The following is a 26,228-nucleotide window of genomic DNA, read 5'->3' on the forward strand; positions in this document are numbered from 1 at the left end:
TAACTTAGTCATTGCGCTAAATCAATCGCCCAATTTTTAGGAGGGTAAACGAGAAGTTGTCTTCCGTTTAAATATATAGAGATATTTTGGCCATTCAACATTAAAAAACCATGATATTATGTTTGCACAGACTTATTCCCATTTCTTGTTATTAATTAGAAAGGAAAATTCCACAAAAGATGTTTTTCAAAGGAACATTTAGAACTGCATTAAGCCAAAGACGAGCGGAAATACAGTCAAATAATTTTTCACGCGTACAATTACCATAAAAGTAGCGATGCCTCGCTACTTTACTCGCTACTCGCTCGAATTTGTTGACAGCCATAGCCGCTACTCTTTTCTTCCTTTAATGAGTTAAAATGACGAAGAAGTTTAACGGCAATTCCCCTCAGGGCAAGGTGCTGGTGCTTGTTACGTAATAGGAAATGTTTTCTGATAGATGCAGCTGTTGATTGCGCAATAGAGAGGGTTTTTGTAAACGATGTATTTGTTAATTTCTTAAAAAACCTGCGAGGGCCTGGGAAAAGCCTTTAGGGTCTCTGCCAAATCACCTTTACTTTTGGTTGCTACGTAATAGGTTTTGTTTACTTAAGGATTTCTTTGATTCTAAGCGATACATATGTTAATTACGTAATAGGGTTCGTTTACTTTTGGTTGTTACGTAATAGGGTTTGTTTACTTGAGGTTTTCTTTGGTTCTTCGTAATAGTATTTTTTTATTTTTGGTTTTTGAATAATATCAGGGATTGTTTACTTTTGGTTGCCACATAATAGGACGCCTTAGAGTCCACTAGTCAAGCGGGGAAGTTATTGAAGACATTTTTCTTAAAGACATTTTGTTCAAGACGTTTTTTCAAGACATTCCAAGAAGTTTTTCTTCGAGATGTTTTTCATGACATTTCAAGATGTTTTCTAAGACATTTTTCTTTAAGACGTTTCAACACATTTTTCTTCAAGACGTTCCAAGACGTTTTTTAGGACATTGTTCTTCAAGACGTTTTATAAGACAATTGTTTCTTCAAGACGTTTTTGAAGACATTTGAAGGTGTTTTTTAAGAAATATTTCTTGGAGACATTTTTCAGGATTTCTTTGGTTGCTATGTAATAGGGGAATGTTAACTTATATTAAGGATAAGGTAATCTCGCGTGACATGCTAGACTTTGGGGGCCTGTGGGGAATCCCCGCTTGTAACTGAGGAGGGCACACACACAACTGGGATGTTACGTAACGGCGATGTACATGTGCGTGTTACGTAATACTTTAAAAGATTTTTTCTCAAGGCGTTTTTTCCATCGAGATTTCATTTTGTTTCAATGCCTTATTTCTCTTGGAACCTTTATATTCCCAAAATTTTTGACCCCGTTTGGATTCGAAAGAGATTTCATCTGAATGGAATGTAGCGCTAGACGTCTGGACCAAAAAAACTCTTTTAATGTTATTATTTGGGGAATAGTTTCTAACGGAAACGTTACGATTAAGCCATGAATTACATGCTCCCTACGTCTGCAATAATTGACGTGTAGGAGAGAAAATCAATTACTAGAAATTGATTTCATCTGATGTGCACCTCCTTGTTAAGTAATGCTTTAAAATGTATTATCAGATAATATTGGGGATTATTTTAGCGCTTATTTTAGTAATAGAGTCTTTTACTTTATTGGAACTTGAATGTGCTATCAGAGATAAAATAAAAGCGAGGGCATCATTATGGATAGAATATAATACCCATTCATATACGATCAAATGTCTATCTTTCCTCTTCTCTACACAGAATTTTACACTTATATAAGAGGCAACCTTGAACGAGCATACCTAATAAATGATTACGTATTGAAGTTTTATCATGGAAGAATAAATCTAAAGAACGAAGGCTTTTTATTTTGCCTACAGCTTTTTATTTAAAAAAACATTATAAAGATCATGAAATCACAGAAAAAAGCAATTAAAACTTAACAAACAGAAAAAATAATTCGTGGAAAAAGCTGATATAGGATAAAATATCAGCAAAAAACAAGCGTGAATTAAAGAAAGGCGGGGTCCTAGCAACCAGTTCCAGGGGGGTTGTTATTAGACGCAAATTTAAGCTGTATTAAGAGTTATTTCTGAGAGGTTTTAACGAAACTGCCTCGTTTCTTTGAGCAAAGACTATTTATTCATGATTGACAAGGACACATTTGAATAATATTCTTCTTCGTATTTCCCATAATCTCAATAGAGGTAAATCTAACCCACATTAAGAGACATTTTTGACTCTTTTAACGAAAATGCCCCGTTTCTTTGACTGAGATATAGATTTCAGTCCCTCTCCGCCAAAAAAATTCTTTTAGGACCTCCCACCTTAACTTTAAGCTGTAGAACATGCTAGTCCAAGGCAATTTACGCCACCGCGCCAATCTATGGATGACACACAGTAGTCTCTGGCAAGCATTATTAAACATATAGTGTTTTTCAGCCATTTGCCTGATCGGTTAAATTTAATGAGAAATCTCCAATAATGTTTCTTCTGATGACATCTGACGATTGAGGCCAGCGTGGCACTATCTACCAGCCCGATAACACCCTCTAGTGCACATTATCACACCTAGGGGCTTTTTCCTGCAAAAATAACTTTATAAACTAATAATGACCATTGTGTTTGAACAGCGGAAACTTGCCATTTCATTGATAGATTCCGATGTTTCATGGCAATTCCCAGCGTATGACACTCAATGGCTGACACACGACACCCTCTGGCAACCATTATCACACATGGCGTTTTTCGGACAGTTTTCTCTAAAAATATCCGATTACAATAGACTTAATCATTTAAGCTTAATGAAAAATCCTCAATAACGTTTCTTCTGATGACTCCTGGCAATTGTGGTCAGCGTGGCACAATCTACCAGCCCCATGACACCCTCTGGCGCACGTTATCACACCTAAGGAGTTTTTCAACCTTTCCCCCACAAAATATATAAACTATATATTTATATAACTTATTAGTTTATAAGTTTAGTTTATAACTTATTATATTAGTTATATAAACTAAAAGTGACCATTGTTTTTTATTTCAACAGCGGAAACTTGCCATTTCATTTCTAGATTTCGATGTTCCGTGGTGGTTTCCAGCCCATGACACTCAATGGCTAACACATGGGACGTACCACTACCATAATTATGGCATGTTTTCGAACATTTTCCTCCAAATATATCCGTTTCCTCTAGAATCTAAACTTAATGAAAATCCTGAATTATGTTTCTTCTGATGACCCCTGGCAAATGAGGCCAGCGTGGCCTAATCTACTAGCCCGACGACACCTTCTGGGGCACACTATTACACCCAGTGATTTTCCCCGCAAAAATAATTTTCTAAGCTAAAAAATGCCATTGTTTTTATTTGAATAGCGGGAACTTGCCATTTCATTGTTAGATTGCGATGTCCCATGGCAATTTCCAGCCTACGACACTCAATGGCTGAGACAAGCCACTCTCTGGAAACCATTATCACACATATGGCGTTTTTCGGGCAGTTTTCTCCAAAAATATCCATTTACCCTAGGGTCAATCATTTAAAATTAATGAAAAGTCTCTAATCTCCTGTAACGTTTCTTCTGATGATTCTTAGCAATTAAGGCCGGCGTGGCACTACCAACCAGATAATACCCTCTGGCAAACATTGTCACACCTAAGGGTTTTCGAACCTTCTCCTTCACAAAATAGCTTGATAAACTAAAATTGACCATTGTTTTATTTGAACAGGGGAAACTTGCCATTTCATTGGTAGATTGCGATGTTTCATGGTGATTCCCAGCCCTTGAATCTAAATGGCTGATACACGGGTGCTCTCTGGTAACCATTATCACACATATGGTATTTTTCGGACATTTTCCTCCAAAAATACCCATTAATCGATCTTTTAAACTTAACAAAAAATCCCCTATAACATCTCTTCTGATAACTCCTGGCAATTTAGGCCAGGGTGGCACAATCCACCAGCCCGATGACACCCTCTGGTGCACATTATCACACCCAAGGGCTTTTTCCCGCAAAAATAACTGTATAAACCAAAAACGGCCATTGCTTCTACTTGAATCGCGTAAACTTGCCAATTCATTGTTAGATTTTGATTTGCCGTGACAATTCCCGGCCTGTGACACTCAATATTTGACACACGGAACCCTTTGGCAAGCATTATTACACATGGCATTTTTCGGGCATTTTACTCCAAAAACATCTGTTACACTAGAATCAATCATCTAAACTCAATGAAAAATCCCCATTAGCGTTTCTTCTGATGGCTCCTGGTCCTCTGAGTCTATTACATTCAATGGCTGACACACGGCACCCTCTGGAAAGCATTATCACACGTTGTGTATGACCCCAAAATGGAATATGTAACATCTCAAGAGAAAACGTAATGAAGAATTTTATGAGATGGATTTAAAGTATACATTTTTATGATGATATTCCACATGCGATTATTCTAATAAAAATATTGTATTGCATTACTTTCTTATGTTTCCATTATTTGCAGGGTCTGCTAACAACTCCAACGTTTAGAATATTTATTCAAAAGTCAGAGAGGCAAGAAAAGGAAATTTCAGAGATATATGTACTACTAACGAGCTCATAAGGGGTTTACTAGAATCTTAGATGAGTTAGCAGGTGTCTTTTCCAAAATCAGAGAGATATGAGCGGAATTTTGGGAGAATTTATAGACGTGTTTTCTTTGAGAATGCTTTAAACTTGTTAAAAACTAGAAAAATAGTCCTTTTTAGAGAATTTTTAGAGATGTTTTCTTAGAGAATGATATAAAGTTGTTCAAAACATAGGGTATGTTCAAACAATAGTCCTTCTTAGAAATTTTACAGATGTTTTCTTAGAGAAGGATATAAACTAATTCAAGACATTGGAAAATAGTCCTTTTTAGAGAATATTTAAAGATGTTTTCTTAGAGAATGATATAAACCTGTTCCAAACATTAAAAAAAGTCCATATTAGACAATTTTAGAGATGTTTTCTCAGAGAATGATTTAAACTTGTTCAAAACAAGAAAATAGTTATAGGAAAAACTTCCTATAAATGTTTTGAATTCATATCATAAAATACTTTTATGTTTTCTCTTTAGGTGTCATATATTCCATTTTTGGGTCATATACAACGTGTAGTGAGTGCCTTGTGTCAGCCATTGAGTGTCACAGGCTGGGAATTGCCAGGAGTCATCAGACGAAACGCTAATGAGGATTTCTCATTAAATTTAAACGTTTTTCATTAAGTTATGTCATATGCGTAATAATACTTGCCAGAGGGTGCCGTGTGTCGGCCCAACAATGCAATTTAACAATGAATTGTCAAGTTTTCGCTGTTCAAATAAAAATAATGGTCATTTTTATTTATTTTTGCAAGAAAAAGCCCTTAGGTGTGATAATGTGCACAAGAGGGTGTTATCAGGATGTTAGATCGTGTCACACTGGCCTCAATTGCCAGGAGTCATATGAAACGTTGCTGGGGAATTTTCATTAAGTTTAAACGGTCGAATCTAGTGTAAACGGGTATTTTTGGAGAAAAATGCCATATGTGTGGTAATTGTTGCCATAGGGCGCTGTGTTTCAGCGATTGAGTGTCATGGGCTGGGAATCGCCGTAGAACATCTTAATCTAGCAGTGAAATAACAGATTTCAGCTGTTCAAATAAAAACAATGTGATTTTAGTTTATCATAGGATTTTGTCAGAAAATGGGTTGAATAACTCTTAGGAGTGATAATGTGTGCCAGAAGGTGCCATGGGGCTGGCAGACTCATGGGGATGGTAGGAGTCATCATAAGAAACGTTATTGGAGATTTTTCATCAATTTTAAATGATTGATTGTAGTGTAAATGGATTATTTTGGAGAAAAATTCCATGTGTGATAATGGTTGCCAGAAGGTGCCGTGTGTCATCCGTTGAGTGTCATAGGCTGGAATTGCCGTGGAACATCGCAATATAACGAAATGTCAAATTTCCACTGTTCAAATAAAAATAATGGTCCTTTTTAGTCTTTTGCGGGGTAAACCCTTAGATGTGATAATGCGCATCAGAGGGTGTCATCGAGCTGGTAGACTGTGGCACGTTGTCCAAAATAGCCAGGAGTCATCAGAAGAAACGCTATTGGGGATTTTTCATTAAGTTTAAACGATCGATTCTAGTGTAAACGGATATTCTTGTAGGAAAATGCCATATATGTATTAATGCTAGCCAGGGGGTGTTGTCTTTCATCCATACTTTTCCACGGTGGCGTGAACTGTCTTACACTAACATGTTCTACAACTGAAAGTTAAGGTGGGAGGTGTCAAAATTTTTTGGTGGAGGAGGACTGAAATCTAACACTCAGTCAAAGAAACGGAGCATTTTCATTAAAAACTCTCAAAAATATCTCTCAATGTGTGTAAAATTTACCTCTAATGAGACTATGAAAAATACGAAAAGGAGTATTGTTCAAATGTTCTCTTGTCAATCTTGAATGCACAGTCTCGGCTCAAAGGAACGGGGCATTCTCATTAAAATCTCTCAGAAATAACTCAATATGCCTTAAATTTACATCTAATAATAACCCTCCTTCCTGGAACTTAAGTGGTTGTTAGGACTCCTGCCTTTCTTTAATTTACGGTTGTTTTTCCGCTTATATTTTATACTATCTCAGCCTTTTTCACGTTTTGTGTTTTCCGTTTGTTAAGTTTAATTGCTTTTTTCTGTGATTTCATGATTTTTTATAATTTATGGCGCTTGGTATCTACCAAGTGACATATATCGATCGCAAATTCTGTCGGTCTGTCTGTCCCGGCTTTGCTACTTTAGGCACTTCCAGGTAAGCTAGGATGATGAAATTTGTCAGGCGTATCACGAACCAGACCAGATTAAATTAGAAATTGTCGTTTCCCCTATTCGACCATCTGAGGGGAGAGTGGGGGACGGTTAAATCGGAAAAATTAGAAAAAGTGAGGTATTTTTAACTGAGGTATTAAAATGAGGTATTTTTAACGAACGGGTTATCGGGTCTTAATAAAATTTGATGTTTGGAAGGATATCGTGTCTCATAGCTCTTATTTTAAATCCTGACCGGATCCGGTGACATTGTGGGGAGTTGGGAGGGGAAACCTAAAATCTTGGAAAACGCTTAGAGTAGAGGGATCGGGATGAAACTTGGTGGGAAAAATAATCATACGTCCTAGATACGTGATTGACATAACCTGAACGGATCCGCTCTTTTTGGGGGATTTGGGGGGCAGGTTAATTCTAAAAAAATAGAAAAATGAGGTATTTTTAACTTACGAAGGAGTGATCAGATCTTAATGAAATTTGATGTTTGGAAGGATATCGTGTTTCAGAGCTTTTGGTTTAAATCCCGATTGGATCGGGTGACATTGGGGGGAGTGGGGGGGGGCCTAAAATGTTGGAAAACGCGTTGGAACATTGAAGTTCCAATAGAGTAAAATACTCTATTATTAAAAATACACTAAGAACAATCCCCAACTTTATCTGATAATTTCTCAAAAGTATTACTTAACAAGCAGGCACTCCATTCCATTGAGGTGAAATCTCTTTCGAGTCCTAATGGGGACAAAAATCTTTGGTATATAAAGGTTCTCTGAGAAAAAAAAAGAAAATACATTGAAAGAAAATGAAATCTCGAAGAAAAACGCCTTTAAAGGGAAAAAATCTCTTAAAGTATTACGTAACACCCACGTGTACATCGTCATAACGTAACATGCCACATGTGTGCCCTCCTCAGCTAAAAGGCAGATTCCCCATGGCCCCTTGAAGTCTAGCATTTCACGCGAGATTGCGTCAAACCCAATTAAGAACAACCAAATAAAACCTAAATAAAGAAACTCTACTGCGTAATACCAAAGTAAATAAAACCTATTACGTAATTAGCGCATGCATTGCTTAGAAAACCTACCCTATTCCGTAACAGTCAAAGAAATCCTGAAGTAAACAAACCCTATTACGTAGAAACCAAAAGTAAACATGACTTGGCAGGGACCCTGAAGGTTTTTGCCTGGCCCTCGCAGGTTTTTTAATTAAACTCATGCATCGTTTAAAAAACCTCCATATTACGTAATTAACACCTGCATCTCTTAAAAAGCATTCCCTATTATGTAACTTGAACCTGTAGCTTGCCCTAAGGGGATCACTGTTAAACTTCTTCGTCATCTTAAGTCATCGAAGGATGAAAAGAGTATCATGTCATCAAATTTGTAGAGGAATCACTACTCATAAATAACTTTCAATAAATAAATGAAACCCAAAATGAGCAGAAATTATATTAAATAACTGAAAATCAAAATGAGCAGTCACAAAGAGGAGTAAGGTTGACGCCCCTGTACCCTCTAAAGACCAGAATATAATTTGCAGTTTACTGAAAATAAAATTTTTGTGAACTTTGCTTTTATTTCTCAGCTGTCTGTTTTTGTAAAAAAAAAGATGTAATGTTCCAAATGTATTTTGTTTTCAGTAAAGCGTAAATTATGTTCTGGACTTTTGAAGTCGCAGGGGGCGTTAGATATAGTGCTCTTTGTGGTATTTTCTGCTCGTTTTGAGTTTGACCCGTTTATTTATTGTACTTTTTATTCATTTTAGGTTTTATTTGCTTATTGACAGTGATTGAAGGTAGTTTTAGTTTTACACTTGAGAAATATGTGACTTTATTTCTGCTCATCTTTGATTTAATTTAATTATTTAATTTTTTCCAGAAAAGCTATTTTTGTGGAAAAAATATAGTGTTTTTCATTGGCTAAGAAACTAAATTTCAAAATGTTTTTTTTTTTCTATAAGAATCCAATTTTAGCTTACTATTTATATGTTGGACAAAATTTTGCAACAATTGTTAAGAGTAGTTGTGCCAAATGCTTCGGACTGATGGGTACGGAGAAAAATATTCAAATATATGGGTTGAAAATATGCATAATTTGGGCGATTTTATAGGGCTGGAGGAATCCTAACCTCTGTCATGTTACAATCTTATGTACATACCAATATTAATCAACCCTCTCCCTCCACATACCCTGAAAGTTTCAACTTAATTCCTTTAACTTTTCCTGAGATATCGCCGATATATTCTGTTGACGACCTTGAATGTACATAGTTCATTTTTATTTAGATCTATTTCCCACTCATGCCTGTCTTTTGATTTAGCTTAATATCCCAAAAACATACCTTGAAGTTCTGATGAAGATCAGTATCCCCAATAACATGCCCTGAAAGTTCCAATGTAACACTCCCAGCTATTCCTCGGATATCGCACACCCTCACTTTTGACATTTTGGATTCACATAGTACCTTTTGATTTAGTTTTACGCCCTCCTCAACTTTCGCTAAAAATAAAATTTAATATTCTATTCCTGAGATATTGTATCTATACCATTTTGAAAACTCGGATGCACTTTCTTTGCTGGGATATTGCTGATACAACCCCTTTGATATCCCGCATGTACCTAGTTTGTTTTGATTTAGATCAACACTCCCCTCAAAATGCCTTGAAAGCTTCAACTTAATCCTCTAAGCTGTTCCTGAGATATTGCTGACGTGCCGTTTTGACAGCCTGCATACATAAAGTGTGTTTTAATTTAGTTCAGCACAGAGTATTAGAGAGTTCAGCACAGAAGTAGTAGTATCCACCTAGTGCCTATTTGGTTAGTTCAACATCCCCGCATCATGCCCTGATAGTTTGAACCTATTGCTCTAAGACGTTTCTGAGATAGTGCTGAAACACACTTTTGATAACCTGCATGCACATGGTGTTGATTTAGTCACATCGTGTGTTTTTCAAAGTTGTATCTTAGTACCATGAGCCATAGCAATAGTGTTACTAGTAGCAGTGGTATTACTGCTGGTAATAGTAGTGATATAATGCACATAGTCCCTTGTTATTTGTTAAACATGGCCTTGAAGCTTCAATTTAATGCTATAAGCCGTTCCTGAGATATTGCTGGCACGCTCTTTTGACAGTCTGCATGCGAATAGTGTATTCTATTCTAATTCTACATCCTTTTTGACAAATCCTGCACATTTCAACTTAATACACTCAGCCTTAGTAGTAGTAGTGTTGGCAGTAGAATTGGTAATAGTAGTATGTATATAGTACCTTCTGATTGGTTCAACATCCCACTCAATATGCACTGAAAGTTTCAGCTTAATCATGTCTTTGAGTTTTAGTACTATTCATAGTTGTAGCAATTAGTGTAATAGTAGTGGTAGTAGTAATAGTAGAAAGCTCCACCTTAATACCCTCCGCCTTTTTGGACACCAAGGATCAAACATGCCCCCCTTTCTCAATAAAAACTATTATGTGTAGACAATGAGCGAAAAGCATAACTTATAGCCCTTGCCCCAGGGGCTTTGCGAGGGGGAGCTATCTGCTAAGGTATAGTTTTTGGGTCGGCTATGCTGGATAAAATGGCCACCTCAAAATTTCTGTTGGATGTCTTTGGTGGAATAAGATTCTTGGGGTGGGGCTGCTTTCCCTCCAATCACTTTGAGTATTGGAAAGGGCCCTAGAACTTCTAATTTCTAAGCGAATGAGCCCCTCCGAAGTTCGTGTGACAACTCCTTCCATACGAAGTGTCTTGGTGAACAGAAAACATAAATAAATAACACATGATCCCACTTCTCTCTTCAAATAGGCAGTGCTATTGGCTGTATCTTGCCCAAAAACTAACTGAAGGGCGAGGTTTGTTTTGATGTCATTGACTGACTATCTTTTACACATACTGCCACTTGCCTTGTTTCGAGGAGAATTCAGAAAGGTGCTTCTGAGAAGCGCTTCCGCTTATCAAGGCGGCCAGAAAAAAACTCCAGCGTTCAGCTCGCTGTAATCAGCTGAGAGAAGAAGAAAGAGGAAAGGTCACTTCTTGAGAAGGGAAGAAAGAGGAAAGATCACTTAACAGTTGTTTTTTCGTGCTGCCCGTCCATCTAGAATCTTCCCTCTAAGTGAATTTTTATCAATGTTACTTGTCGATTCTTTCAGCAGATGGGAGCCAGCATTCCTGGACTAGGGTTCGAGCTCTTAATTTCCGATCGAATGGACATCCTCCGAAGTTTTTACCATCAGGAGGGGGAGGATGAGGAATCGACAGTCATTCTCCTTTAAGGAATGAATTATGCTAATTTTGAGGTTTAATGCTTCTAATAATTTTTTATAATAACGGCGTAGATAAGAAATATTCTCAGAAATCAAGTGGGAATAAATATCGATTTCTACATCCATTCCCTTTCTTAGAATTAATTTTGTATTTATCTAAAGGCTCAATGAAAGTTAATATGTTTTGGCATTAAAATGCACCCTTTGAGGTATCCGCACCCTCCCTAAGAACAGTGAAAGAGTGTGGGGGAATGGTTGACCTTGAATCACTTTTGAATCTTTAAAAGGGCACTGAAACTTTCGATTTCTAATTGAATGAGCCCCCTCCAAAGTTTATTCGACCACCCTTCTCATAAAAACCTTATATCTCAACAATAGGCAATTTGCATAGCTTACAACCCTCACCCCAGGGACTGGAATGAGGGTTGTCATACCTGGAGGCATGGTACGTGACCATTTTGACTATTTTGAACAAAATGGCTCTCTCAAAATTTGGATCGGATGTGTTTGGGATAAAAAGAGTGTGGGTGGTGACTTGTTACCCTCCAATCACTTTTGACTCTTAAAAAAGGGCACTAGAACTTTTAAATTGCAATCAAATGAGCCCCCTCCGAAATTTATATGACCGCCCCTTCCATATGAAGTGCCTCTAGGAAAAATAAATAATAATACGCTGAACCAGTGTTTGGAATTACTTAAGTAAAAAGTACTTAAGTAAATACTTAAGTAAATAACCTTAGTACTTTACTCTACTTAAGTAAAAGATTCAAAAAACACTTAATATTTGGACCTAAGTAAAAACTATAAGTACTTGAGGGTACTCAAATACTTGCAGACCATTGTTCAATTTTTAATTTTAATAGCAACTTTATTGGGAAGACCCTTACTGCAACGCTTTTGAATTGTCTAGCAAGGGATTCTACTACTACTACTTTTATACAATTTACCCTACGATTCTATTCTTAGAAAAAAAAGCCTAAAAAGTTGAAAGATTTAGTGAAGTTTTGCCAGCCGCTGATGCTCTTCTTGTGGGTCTGGAGGAAAAATTTTCTACTATCCTTGACAAGAGACTTTTTCAAGCCAAAGATTATGTTAGTGCCGCTTCAAATCATTCTCGTTTCAAACTTAAGTGGCTCTCTTTCGAGAGTAAGGATGTAGCTATTAAATTCTTGGTAGAAGAAGAAAGAAAGGCTGAAGATCCCAAAGCTGTTAAGGTTGACATAAATGAGAGAGCTAGCTACTTTGCCGGTAATGAATACTTTTACAATAGTGACGCTGACGACGAAACTACCACAATCAGTTCAGAGAATCATGGATACGACGAAAATATTGTGAAGGTGGATGTTCTTTCATATGTGGCTGATAAGCAAAAAGAACTAGCTATGCTAAAAAAAAATATACAAGAGTAATGATAGTCTTCAGAAGATTCCACTGGGTAATTCCTTCATCTAAAAGTTTGTGCATCTGGCAATCAAAAAAGAAATAGTCTATATTGTCTTTGCTATGTATCTTTTGAATATGGTTCAGAATCCGATATCCTAGGGCAAACATTGTACTTCTGAAAACTTGCACATAGCATGATCAGAGTCTATATGGTACCATTTCCATTGGAGCTCTTCTAACAAATATCGACAGGGAAGTTTTCTGCAAGTGGTATTCCTTACTGTTTACTTGGCTTGTTTGGTCATCAGCACGTACCACAGCCTGTATAGACACCAGTTGCGCAAACATTTTTTGAAAGTAACACATAGCTATCGTCGCGACATTAATTGGCCCTGCGTCATAACCAGACACTCTCGCAGTTGGAAACCACAGCCTATACAGTGTATTTGACCTTACAACATAAATTTCATCTTTGCTAATCTTTTAATTTGCTAAATTGCCAAGATCTTTCCGCGCTGATTGGCTGTGGACCGGAGGTTAACGTCTAGTCTAAAGATTTGTGTTAAAATCCTTCTGAGGGCAAGATACGACTCCGCGCAACTGGTGTCTAAATAGGCTGTGGTACCTACCCTGAAATCAAGTAGATACTACTGTGGTGACTTTGGATTAAAAGTAAAACCAAAGAGTATTGGTACCTCATAAGAGTGGAAACTGGCGCTAGTGTAAAAAAAATCTAGCGTCTGGCGAAATCTGGCATTTTAAGCCCAATTAATTAGCCATGATTTGCCCTCATCAAACCTAGGCGTAGTAATATGTACTACGCCTAATTATGTTAACAAGGCAATTAGGCATTACCCTTTGCCATCATAGACAAATAGGCTAGGCCTTATATATGTCTTTTAGACAGTAGGATAGCCTACCCTAAACAGCCAATTACTTAATTTTTAAGACTTGCACAGAGACTTCACCTTTAAGTGACATAAATATACGGATCAGGCCCAAAGAGCATGGGAAACTATGAGTTTTCTATACTATTTGGTTAGGCCTTTACCAATTATCCAGTTCGACTTGAATTTTTTCTACTTATTTAAAGACATTTTAATGATTTCACTAGCCACTACGCTGCGTCTGGCGCTAGTAGTTTTCAACTCCTATCTTTCCATGTTAAATTGCTAAAGTTTCCACTCTTATAGTTTCCCATGCTCTTTAAGTAAAACCGCAGTACTTCAATACTTAAGTAGCCTCCTGAATTAATGCGGAAATACTTGAGTACTTCAGTACTTAAAAAAATTATTCATTACAGAATTTTGGAGGGATGCTTAATACTTTTATTTGAGTAAAAATTTTCTTTAAGTATTTGGTACATATAATTAAGTAGTAAATACAAGTACTTGTCCCAAAAACTGCATTGAACCCTTATGGCTCTTTACTATAGGCAACGCTATTGCTATGCCTCAAACAAGTGAGTAGAACCTTCAGTTTCCCCTCTAAAGAACATCCGAAATTATTCAGGGGAATTTTTACAGGGGGGTGGCTACACCCCAGCAGATATATTGAAGCTAGTGATTAAACTTGCGAAACGACTAGTGGCTTATCGGGGACTTTTGGTTTGCTTTGTATCTCAAATTATTCTCAGAAAGACCGTTAATAAAACCAAGAATTTGTAAATGTGTGAATATTTTTCGTGGCTTAGTTACAAATTTGCTTGCTTAAGCCCCTTAAATCCAAATTTAATGAGACGGAGATACGACTAATAATCAACTAAGCGGGTAGGGAAAAGCAGGTTGATAACTCCATACCTACTTGACCACTCGTTCTGCTTAGTAATGAAATCTTCTGAAAGAAACTAACGGTTCGGTTACGCTTCTTGATAGTCAGTGTTATGATGAATTTGTAAAGATGTTTGTCTTTTTTTTACCTATGCTAATTTGAATTCCCGTTTAAATTTGCTGCGTCATTATATTGACGTTCTGTGTTTTGCATTTCATAGATCTTTTATTGCCTAGTCAGTGAACGCCTTTCGTCTTGATTATGTTAAACTTTGAGGCAATATGTGTCATTCTCAAGTTGTTTTGATATTCATTTAATGTCTGGTGTCTTAATTTTGACAACTCATCTTTCCTGAGCGTGTTTTCTTACATCAAACTTAGCTATTCAGCTCGTGGATGTTTGGATTGTAAGTAAAAGTGAAAAAAAGTGTCCCCAAGAAAGTGAGATTATTTACTCTTTCCTTACATTGCAAGGAATATTACGTTGCCTGTTATTGATCAGATTCGATCTTGTTGGCTTAGAAACGACGAAGACAAGTATTTCTACTTATCCAATAATTGATTCCTTCAATATTAAAGCGAATCAAATTCATCTTTTGATATTTTTAACGATAATTATTGATAATTTTTGATAATTACCTCCAAATACCTGAAACTCAGTATTCTTCAGTGTATGCGTGAAATAAACTTTATTCGTGTATCGGCTGAAATATTCAGCAGTTGACTGGAGCAATAATATTTGGTTTTCTTTCATAAAAACAATCGAAGCTATCCGCCTGGATTTCTTACTGTTGTCAAGTTTGACTGGAACCAGACTTATATTAATATACTGGCCTTACATAACTCCATTCGAAAGTAAGGGATTCAAGCCTAGTCATTCAACATAGGGGCTAAGATCTCTAGCCTATATCTTGAAATTGCTTTTTATGGAGTAAATCTATTTCAATGAAGAACCCTCAAAACTGACCCTTTAGTAGCTAGAACTTGCAGGAAAACAATAAGGTAAAACTATATTAAAAGTCGTGTCGATACGAAGTAATCAGCAGTTTGAGCTGTCATAATGTGTAACTCAAGCCTTACTATTCGGTAACTTAGGTATTACATGAATATTTTATTAATGCTGAATAACTAGGTTAAATGTGCTGTTCCTGCTAGCTTCAGTGTTTTTTTTTCTAAATCGAGAGTTTGGACTTCAAATTAATATGAATCGCCGAAATTTCTACATATATTTTACTTTGATTCTGGTAACATTATTATTTTATATTGACAATTTTGACAACACAGATTCTGTAGAAGTTTCTGCCACGAATTCCAAGTTAACCCTTGATACAACAAAAAAGCTTTTTGACAAAGAGATATTTTATAAACTTAGCAAGTTGGGAGTAGAAGAAAGGCATGCACAACCATCACGCGAACAAGTTCAGTGTAAAACCTGGTAAGACCGGATTTTTTTTTTTACTATTTTATTGTGCTATTTTCCTAAGAAAATTGAGGTTGGGGAAAGAAACCTAAGCCTTGCTTCAAATTGATACGATTTTTTAAGACATAAAACGACTCACGGATAGCAGATGCAGGAAAATCGCAAAAATGTTTACAATCGAACGGTTCATTGCAGCCGTTATAGTGCGAAAACCATTTTAAGATTTTTTTTTTTGCACTAAGAATCAATACAGTCATATTTGCTTCCAAAATTTATTTTCTTTGATAAGCTCTCCTTGGCTCCTCCCAAAGTTAAAATTTAAAATCTGCTTTTACCCCCCCCCCCCCCCCCCCCTGTCTAATACCAATTCAACGTTTCAGGTGCGTCTCTAGAGCTTTTAGCTTTCGTGCCTGAGATATTGTAGATGTGGTGTTTTGGCAACATGGATGCAAATAACGTCTTTTGATTTAATTCTAGCATTTTCTCCAAGCCGCAATACAGGGTCAACTTGCCCCCTCCCTCAGTATTTTTCACTATTTCTCCCGCCATCTTTCACCTCTGATCAGAATAATTATAATCTTCGCAATACCAAAAATAATATTCAAGTTCCTTTTACTCCTTGTGTAAGGTCAGACTTTAATCTTTAATTGCGCGTCATATTGTATGGAATAAGTTGCCCGAATCAGCTCGAAGGTGCCACTCATTCGGTTTGTTTAAAAAAATATTAAAAATTCTTTGGCTTCTTGGAAATTATTTTATCTATTTTTATATATGTATATGCGTGTATGTATGTATATGTATATATATTTCCTTATTGTTTCACTGGAGTCTATTTTATCTACTGAACTACATAATTAATTTAGTCTATTCAATCTATTAGTCTATTTAGTTTTGTTTTCGATAGTTTTTATTTTATTTGTATTTTCTTTTCTTCTCCTTTTTGGTCTTCTCTCTGTGAGTAAGTGATTTTTTTTTTTTTTTTTTGTTCTTCTCTGAGTAAGTGACTCGTTTTGTGTTTCGTGATGAATAAATCTTATCTTATCTAAGCCAATCCCAAGGAATTGTAAATGACTTGAAAATTCAGGTAGACGTAGTCATTTGATTTACTCTGGTACAATTGTCGATTCCGGAGTTTACTTTCGTGAAATACTTGGAATCTTGGCGTAGGGGATATTATGCAAGAGCTTGCTCGAAATATAATTAATTAGGAACGAAAAGTTTTCGGGCCCATTTTCAGGCCCCATAAGACCTTTTCCGTCTCCTTTCAACAAAACGCGTGATCTTTTGAATATCGGACAACCAGGATCAAACTAGCCCACCTTTCCCTGATACGGTATTTTGAGATGGTACCAAATACAGGGTAAAGTATCTTGATAATATCCAACCGCATAATGTTTCTGGTTTAAACTATTTTTCCCCAAGGGATAATTCAGCTTTCGTTTACCCTGTCCTCTGAGTATTCCCTGAAAGTTTCAACTTAATACTCTTAGCCATTCCCGAGATATGTCAAATATGTTTTTTTGACGGGCCGAACACACACAGTGTCTTTCGATCTACCTCTGTCTCCTCCCCCAGCCAAAGTAGTAAATACTCTTGATCCTCCTACCCTCCAATACTTCCACAAAGTTTCAACTGACTCATTAGCCCATTCTCAAGGTACTGTAAAATAAAAAAAAAGCAGGTGCACGTAGCGCACCTGATGAAAAGTTTTTGGGCCCTATTACCCCTTACCACTCGCAACAAAAGCCGTTCCTAACATATTACAGATACGCCATTTCGACAACCTGAGAGTACACAGTCTCTTTTGATTTTTCTGACTACTTTAACGGGCATGAATTAAAAGTCCTATTGGAGCTGAAAGTGCGAAAATGTTATTTTTGTCTGGATTGGAAGACAAAAATCCTGTAGCCTGTTCTGTTCAGCTTAGTCGAAAAATCTAATAACTATGTCTTTGAAGATGACTTGACTCCCCCCCCCCGCCACAGTCCTCGGGGGAAATGCTGCAAGCTATGAACTTTGCCCATTGTTAACATATTAGTATTGGTTATTCGGAACAATGCAGACATTTTTTGGAGGTATTTTTCTGACAGGGGGGGGGATACATAAGAGTATCTTTCCATGGAAGGATTTTCTTTGGGAAAGGAATTTTTCATGGAGGGGAGCCGGATTTCCCGACATCTTTTAAAAAACGATTAGAAATTAAATTAAAAAACAAGTTTTTTTCAACTGAAAGTAAGTAACTACATTAAAACTTTAAAAAAAAATTATTAGGTATATTATGGGGGTCGCCCCCTACCCAAAACTTTGCTTCTAAAGCTAGAGTTTTTTTTATAATTTTAAAAAAGCTTAATATACGGCCCTTGTGTTTTGGGAGTCCTTCTTAAATAATTGGAACAAAAAGTCAAACTTTAGCGTAAAGAGTGAGGTATTGAGGAGAGGCTGACCCCCCCCCCCCCTCAGATACAAAATAATATCTTTTCTTTTTAAGTTTTAATGTTGCCCCTTCCTTGGGGGGATAATAAAAAAATCATAGGGGGAAGGTAATACTAGAAAACAACATCTGTCAACAAGTGAAAATTTTTATACAATCTATCAAGTTCCATTTCCCAACCGCTGCAGGGAAAAAAATGTAACGAATTGAGAGGATGAGCTGTGAATATCTGCTATAAAGAACAACTAAAATACTGCTTTTTAAATTAACATATCCAACTTGGACCCCTCGCTTGCCCTCCTTTGTGTAATCACCATATTGTACCATAGGAAAAACTTAACAAAGGTTAGAAAAGGCGCCTGGAAAAATTGAAATTAATGACCGAAAAATTGACCTTGTTTGTGTTTGAATTACGACAGTAAATTTTTGAAACACAGTATTTGAATTACGACAGTTTTTTTTTTGCTTGAAAAAATGAATGTCTTCAGTGTATGAGTAGTTCTGAAAATAGAAGCTTGGCTTGTAATTTTTTTTCGGGTTAAAGTAATAACAATTTTCCTTGTTTATTTTTTCAATAACAAATTAGCAATGTAAAAATTATCATTTCGTCTCTAACAGCGGGTAATGGCCAATTTATCTAGACCATTTGATATTTGACCATCGTACATGTATTTTTCACTATAACACCGGATGGCAATGAAAAAAATCCCATCTGTATTTCGTCAAAAATTAAAGAACGAAAAAAAATGATGTAACTCAACGTAAGTTGAAGACATGATTTTTTCTGGAGCCAATGTATTCAGGTACCTGAGATCCGTGAAAATTTCCACAATGAACAGGAACGAGATTTCGCTATCGATCGGTGATGTCGCTCTATATACCATCATGTGTTTTTTTTTTCTTCTAGGAGGCCAACACATTTTTACCCAACGTTTTACGCTATCAAAAAATTAAGAAGGCAGTTGTGGCGAAATGACGAAATATGTTCGAAGTTCGAGGTTAAGTAAGTCATATATTTTATATAATTTTGAGTTCGTGCATTCAACTATCTATTCCTGTGAGCTGTTCATCCCGTATCCATTTCCGTATGCACTCTGTCATGTTCAACGAACGAACATAAATTGATTAGCCTATCAACACAATTTTAATGGCTTTAGAATCCAATACGCTTCGTTTGTATTTTGTAATTTAAAAGTTCGGCCTGTCGACTGCATCTTAAGCTGGAAAAGGGAAACTCAGAAAATTATAGATCTTGGCAAGGAACATTTTAATGAAACTATCAATCACCGCCACACATTCAAAAAGGGTTTTTTATGGATCTTCTTAAGGAGGGTTGAGAAGTAAATTCAGAAACCACAACGACAACAAATAAGTTGAACCAATCAGACAATATTAGACTCTATATGAGATATGGGCTCACATGAAGGTATGGTCTTTATAAGCGAAGTATGGACTCTTTCCGATCATATTATACACAGTAACAGAAAGAAGTTAGGGTTTAACTTTACCCGGTATGGACAATTTCCAATTGGCATTCCTCTCTTGTTTTGTAACTCATACATTAGTAATAAAAAATAAAAAACAAGAAAAAAAACATGTTTTTGACATTTCTGAGAAAATAAAAGAAAGTATCCGCTCTTTTGGCCAGAGTAAGAAAATTTCAGACTCCACTTAACTACCTACAATTCACAGTAAAATAGATAGATCGGCCTTTGTAACAGACCGTGCTTTGGATTCTGTATTTTCTTTTGTATATTATTAATGTTATTTTATTGTGCCGTAGACGATTTATAGTAACTTCCTTTTGCGTTTGTTTTGTGTTTCCTTTGAATCATCTAGTGTATCATCATTATGTATTAAAAGAGGTAAAAATACATTATTATTGATAAAAGCGTTGATTTAAAAGATGGCGGTATCTTTAACTTATTAGTCCCGGCCTGGTCGAATGAGCTGATGATCTTGGAACTTTGAGAGGGAGCTCCTTTGACCGCAGATCAAAAGCTATAGAGGCTCTTTTAAGGGTTGAAACTGATTGAAGGGCAGCTAAGTGCCTTTTAAATTTTCTTTTTATTTTAAGCCCTTCCACAGCCCCGTACGGCGTTAAATCAAAACTTCACATGGCCATTTTAATCAAAACTGTCGAAAAGTCCAAACAATGTGCCTCAGGGGCAGTCATGCGTGTAGCTCCAGGGGAAAGGGTTCGGTTTTGCAAATAACCCACTACAAATGTATTTTCCGAACAGTCGAGGCAAGAAACTGTGAGTGAAGAGTGATAAATGACGGCAATAACTGAAACTCTAAAAAGTAAATTCAAAGCCTGGAGACTCAAAAAGTGTATTCTTAGCCACAAATAGTCAAAATTTCAGTCAGAACTATTTCAGATTTCTATTGACGTGGGGGTAGGGGGGATTAATCCCTAACTTCCTTCTTTCTGGGAAAGATATTTGGACTAACCATACCATATCAGTGCTATGGGGTGACATCCCCCCTTATTGAGGGAATATTTTCCATTTGTATGTATTCTATTATGGAGTTAAAATTCTGAAATATCATATCAGCTGCTGCATAATAGCGTGTCAGCTATTTGAAGAGAGGTTAGTAGATATTTGGGGGTGGGGTACCTGAATCCTCAAAAACTGCACTTTAGACCCAACTTTCCACACTTCCCATGAGAAGTGCTTCGAGATAAATACGATGATTTGACTCCTGACCTTCTTTCCATTGAATTTATGTTTAGACTAACAATATAGTTCAATATAGCTGTTGAAAGGGTGACAGCTCCCCACCTATTCCAGAAACGTTGGTTTTTAACGGGAAACATTAGCTATTAAGCATTGAATCATTCCAGTAAAAGTTGAAGGTAAATTTTAAAAAAGGTTTTTTTTTTTATTGAGGCGATAGCGTTTCTCGTATATTTGGTAAAATTTAATTCCAGCTAGAAAGTTATACTTTAGTTTAACGAGCGGGGGATTTTGAGGGGGGAGAGGTATGTCTGTAATACTAATGCTACCCAGACACCTTTGCTTGAGATTCGTCTACAAAATGATAATCAGCAAGTCGTACTAAATGAAGCGAAATTTATATAACAACATTATATACCGAAAATAATATATTTTTTCGATACTTGTCTGTTAAACGAAACACACCTAAGAATTAAGTTAGGTTAATCCTAATGAAATATGCCAAAACATGATGACAATATAATATTGTAGAAACAAAATCATGAAACTGCGACTAAGATTTATGGAAAGCAGGCCGGGCAGAACGTATTATATTAAATAACTAACCCCTAACCACCCCTGTATATTAAATATTTCATTAAAACATACATCGTAGTTTTTCTCACTCAAAATAAGCAAATCATAAGCGATCCCTGAGAGGAAAAGGGTTTCTGTCAGATCTTACACGGCATAATGTATGAAACCAAGAAAGGAAATAATAAATGAAAAGGAAAAAATCAAATAGGTGAAAAAACGAGGATTTTGTCAGCCAGTAGCAAAATATGAAGACGAAAACCAAGCAAATATTTCGACAAGAACCTCCGCTAAGTCGTCCTCAGTGCTAAAAAAAAAAAAAAAGAAATACAAAAAAAAAACAACAACAAAATCTAACCTTCTGGAGTGAACTCTGCAAGAGGTGAAAAGACACCCAAGTGTCTTTTTGAGTGTCTTTTCTCCTCTTGCAGAGTCCACTTCAGAAGGTTAGATTTTGTTGTTGTTTTGTTGTTTTTTTTTCTCTTTTTTTTTTAGCACTGAGGACGACTTGGCGGAGGTCCTTGTCGAAATTTTTGCTTGATTTTTGTCTTCATATTTTGCTACTAGCTGACAAAAATATCGTTTTTTTACCTATTTGATTTTTTTCTTTTCATTTATTGTTTCCTTTCTTTGTTTCATACGTCATCTATAGCCGGTATGGTCTCAGAACGTATTCAAAGCATAATTCTTGAGTGTGTTTCTTGTAACAGACAAGTACCTATTTTTCTACTGTAAAACCATGATAAAGTACTGTGAAAACTTAATAAAACATGAATGAAAGAAGTTTTTCGCTAAACAGATTTTTTTTAAACTGCTTTTTTAATTGTAACTCACTAAGGGAATTGAAAAGGGGGGGGGCATTCAAGAAGGGGATTGTAGGCATCTGGTGAAGGGCTTTTGATCATGGAGATTTCAACTGTCCATTGTTTATGCTTTCAAGCCTATCCTCTCCAGAAGTGCCACGAAAGTCCCTCCTTTGGTGCGATATGCCACTATATAATGGGGTTATCAAGAATATATTTAGAAAAAGCTCAAAAGACGGGTCCGTTTTTTTTTAGAAATAAACCCTATTTATTCCGCTGTTTGTAGAGAAAAATTTCTGAAATTGTAGATTGTAAATTTAATACTAATATCGCGAAAAAAAAAAGTGTTAAACTAAGGTTTCAAGAATATCAATACAAAAAAGACATTTATTACCCCCCTGGACCCATTTTAGGTTTATTCATACGTGAAAATATCAATTTTTTAAGATTTTTCCTCGTGCTGTTTCAAAATTATTAAGTTTTTAGGATAATGCAACGTTTTTGTCAGTGTTAACGCGTTGAACTGTGAAAATAAATAAGCAAAATTTATTCTTTAGATTTGACAACACTTTTCGTCTGTAAAAACCAAATACTCACTATTTGTTGATTCCTAAAGACAACTACACCTCCAAAGGAAAGCTATTTTCAACGTGGAAATCAGCATCACTGCTTATGTCACGACTTCCAGTTCTATTAAATCGACGGCTACTGCAACCACTCTCACCTGGATCCTCCCCCGACAGCTCCTACCACAACCACCTAAACTAATACTATTCCTACCATGACTACTGTTACAAAGGCTACTCCAGGGGCTGATAATCCTACTATGACTATTCCCCTCCACAACTACTAATATTATGTTCCTACTATTAATGAGCTGTTAATGAACTCATAATAACTGTTAATGGGCTATTAGGGTGTTACTAAAATCTTTCCTGACATTAATTTCTATTAATATACACGAAAAATGTATCAATTTATAATCATGGATTAAACAAAATATTTTTATGGAAATTAAAGAGCGATTTTAAAACTTGACAGGAATAATGATTAGCTTACATAAAATGTTAAATTTAAAGTGACCATAACATATTATTAGTAAAAAACTGCAAAAAGACTGGTACATAAATTGCGCTTTATTAAAAATATAACTTGAACATTAAAAAATTTCCTGTTCTAGTAAGTCATTGCGTTAATTATGAAGGACAATTTTTGCGATTCAAGAGTCTTTCAAAAGTGTCTTAACTCCCTAAGCCTCACTTCCCTGAGGTATACATCCCTGATACTGGTAAATAGCAATATTGTTGTGTTTAGTGAAAAAGATTCATGGATTTTTCAAAAATAAACATAAACACATAATATGCATTACAAATTAATGGGGAAGGTCGATCCTATCCCAGAATTTAACAATAAAGCATAATTTTTGACGAAAAGTAAAGAGAGAATTCAAAAGTTAAAACGAGCACGTGTTAGCTTAAATAAAATGTTAAACTTTAAACGAATGGAAACTACAATGAAAGAATAAATGAAACTCAAAATTAAGATTAATTTGAATAAACACAGAAACCTATCCTAAACAGATGTAAATTATAGCAAACAGAAGTGTGGTGTTGTCGCTTTTGTCAAACACCCCAAAGTCTAGAGTGGCATTTGCGCCTTACGGAACTTAAATAGATTCCTTAAATTGAAGTTCCTTTTAGCTACTGGATTTTCATTATATTTGATCGGAATGGATAAAAAAGGTAGGAAGTTTGATCAACGCCTCATCTCTGGGTCTCGTATTACCAAGCTGAGATCAAACCCATGGCGCCACCACAGGAAATACTATTGAATCAGAATCTATTAATGTGAATATTAGAAAAAAATTGCAACATTGTAAGTCTATAAGAAGACAAATTAAAACAAAATTAAGAGTTAAGAAAAAGTTTAATTAAAAATGTTATTGTCGTTAGTTTTTCTTTTTGCTTAAGTTTTAAAACAAAGCAACAATTGTATAATTGCGTAAAGGCGTGGAAACACCCGCAAGCAGGAGCCGGACCAGAATAAAACTTTTACCATCAAATGTTTTGTATTTGAGAACCTGCATGTGCAGGTTCTCAAACCGTTGAGCAAGAACTGGTGAAATAATGTATTTTACCAGGTGTAAAATTAAATGTGTCTGTTTTCTTTTCTTCCCAGTGAACATTGAATGATACGCGTTGTTGAAGAGGTTCGTGGATGATTCTACAAACTTTTATGACAAAATTTTGATTGTGGTAAGTGGCATTTGTCACTATGGCGTGAAATTATTAGTTCAGAAATGGATAGAGGTAAAGAATCGAATGTTTAATTACGTTTTGTATGTCCAAAACTATTATGTGTTGATTATTAGGTCCTTGATCCTTTAACTTGGGGAATTAGAGCCCCTTTTTCCAACTCTGAGTGTATACTAGTGCGCCATTTCATTTGATTTTTTTGTTTTTATTATTGTTGTGATTAACATTGATAGTCTTGAGTAAGTTCTCATTTGGAACGAAATGTCCATTTCTCTAAAATTTTGCTGAAAAGTAAGTGAGTTTGCCAGATAGCGGTAAAACAGTGGAAAAAAGTATTATCTCCCAGATAAATAGCGGTAGAGAACCAAACATTCGACTATTAGGTTTAGAGCGTCTAAAAACTCACACGGACTGGACTTCAGCCAGTTCACTTCGTGATTTAAGGAAATACTTGTCGTCTTTTTTTATTATTAATGCCCTACTCTTTAAAGAACCAGTATTTACTCAATCATCGATCATTTTATTTATTCACAATAGAAATCTTTTGAATAAGTACTGCTAATGGTTTTTGGCTTCAAAATCTTAAATTGTTAGGGGCCTAAAAATAAAATGACAATATACAACACATACCATATACAATACGCTGGAAAAAAAAATGTGCCGAATATACAAAGAAAAACAGAATATGCACTGCAATTCAGCAAAGCACACAAATAAGAAAAAAGAAAAAAAGAAGGAGAAATCAGATAAAACCCGCTCAACACCAGAAACCGTAGCAAGGGCAACGATCAAGGGCAAGGAATATACAAAAAAAGAGTTAAAAATACTCCTAAATGTGATTTTAAAAGAAGGGGGAGATATACTAGTTGGAAGATTTCTAAAATGAAATATATATATACATATATATAAATATATATATATATATATATATATATATATATTTTTTTTTTTTTTTTTTTTTTTTTTTTTTTTTTTTTTTTTTTTTTTTTTTTTTTTTTTTTTTTTTTTTTTTTTTTTTTTTTACTGCCATTTCAAGCATTTCGCCTGAAAGCTTTTCTTAAAACTAAAAGAAAAAAGATAATAAAAGAAAGGACAACCACAAATCAGAATATTATTTTTGTCGTAGCAACATTATTTGTCAAAAGATGCATTTTAGTGATGTATAGGAATTACGTGGCTGGAAGGTAAATTAATAAGAAATAGAATGCATGTCTTCAAACCAACTTTAGAATAAAGGGAATTGTAAATACAAAATCAGAAAATAGTCGATAATTGAGCCGTTGAAAAACCAGATCAATTAGTTCCACCTCTAATGGTTGGTGGTTGCCCCAAGATGAAATTCAAGCTACCCGTTGAGAGGAAAGAGTCTTAAAAACTACTTTGGTTTACTCCATGTTAAAAAGTAATACACATTCCCCATCTCCCTGTTCGAAATTAGAGATAAATACTTGAAAATGTCGAATGTTTTTGTCAGCCTTACATCAGAAACAATCTTTTCTCTTTTTTTATGGGTTGAAATGATTTGGAAATCTAGCCACTCAACTAAATATACACTCAGGAAGTGCAGATATAAGTTAACCAGTGTATATTGACGGCCTACCAACTGGTAAATTGCCTCAAATTTGTAGTTTTGGTATAAATGAAGTTTGAAATGTTTGAACCTAACCAAAATGGAATTCTGGCTGTGCCACTGTCTAACGGGACCTCCAAAGGATGGAGAAGAATTGATTTTGCCCCGAAGCCCTAGAGATATGTTGAATTTATATAAAGATGATTTTTAACCTGACTCTGACATGGATTTTTTTTTTTTTTTTT

At 35.6% G+C, this 26,228-nt stretch overlaps 1 protein-coding gene across 2 annotated transcripts in view; it reads left to right on the forward strand.

Annotated features, from left to right (window-relative positions):
* Positions 1–13,319: 13,319 nt before the first annotated feature.
* LOC136036189 (sialate:O-sulfotransferase 2-like) overlaps positions 13,320–26,228 on the forward strand; it is a 33,052-nt gene continuing 20,143 nt past the window's right edge. The window contains exons 1-2 of one of the 2 annotated variants that reach the window (XM_065718265.1): positions 13,320–15,685; positions 19,009–19,104. In XM_065718265.1, coding sequence (XP_065574337.1) covers positions 15,453–15,685; positions 19,009–19,104 — 329 coding nt within the window. In that variant the 5' untranslated portion in view covers positions 13,320–15,452. The remainder of the gene's footprint in view (positions 15,686–19,008; positions 19,105–26,228) is intronic. The other variant, XM_065718264.1, reaches the window with a different exon arrangement.

This window comes from Artemia franciscana, chromosome 15 (genome assembly GCF_032884065.1).
Source record: "Artemia franciscana chromosome 15, ASM3288406v1, whole genome shotgun sequence".
NCBI lineage: Eukaryota > Metazoa > Arthropoda > Branchiopoda > Anostraca > Artemiidae > Artemia > Artemia franciscana.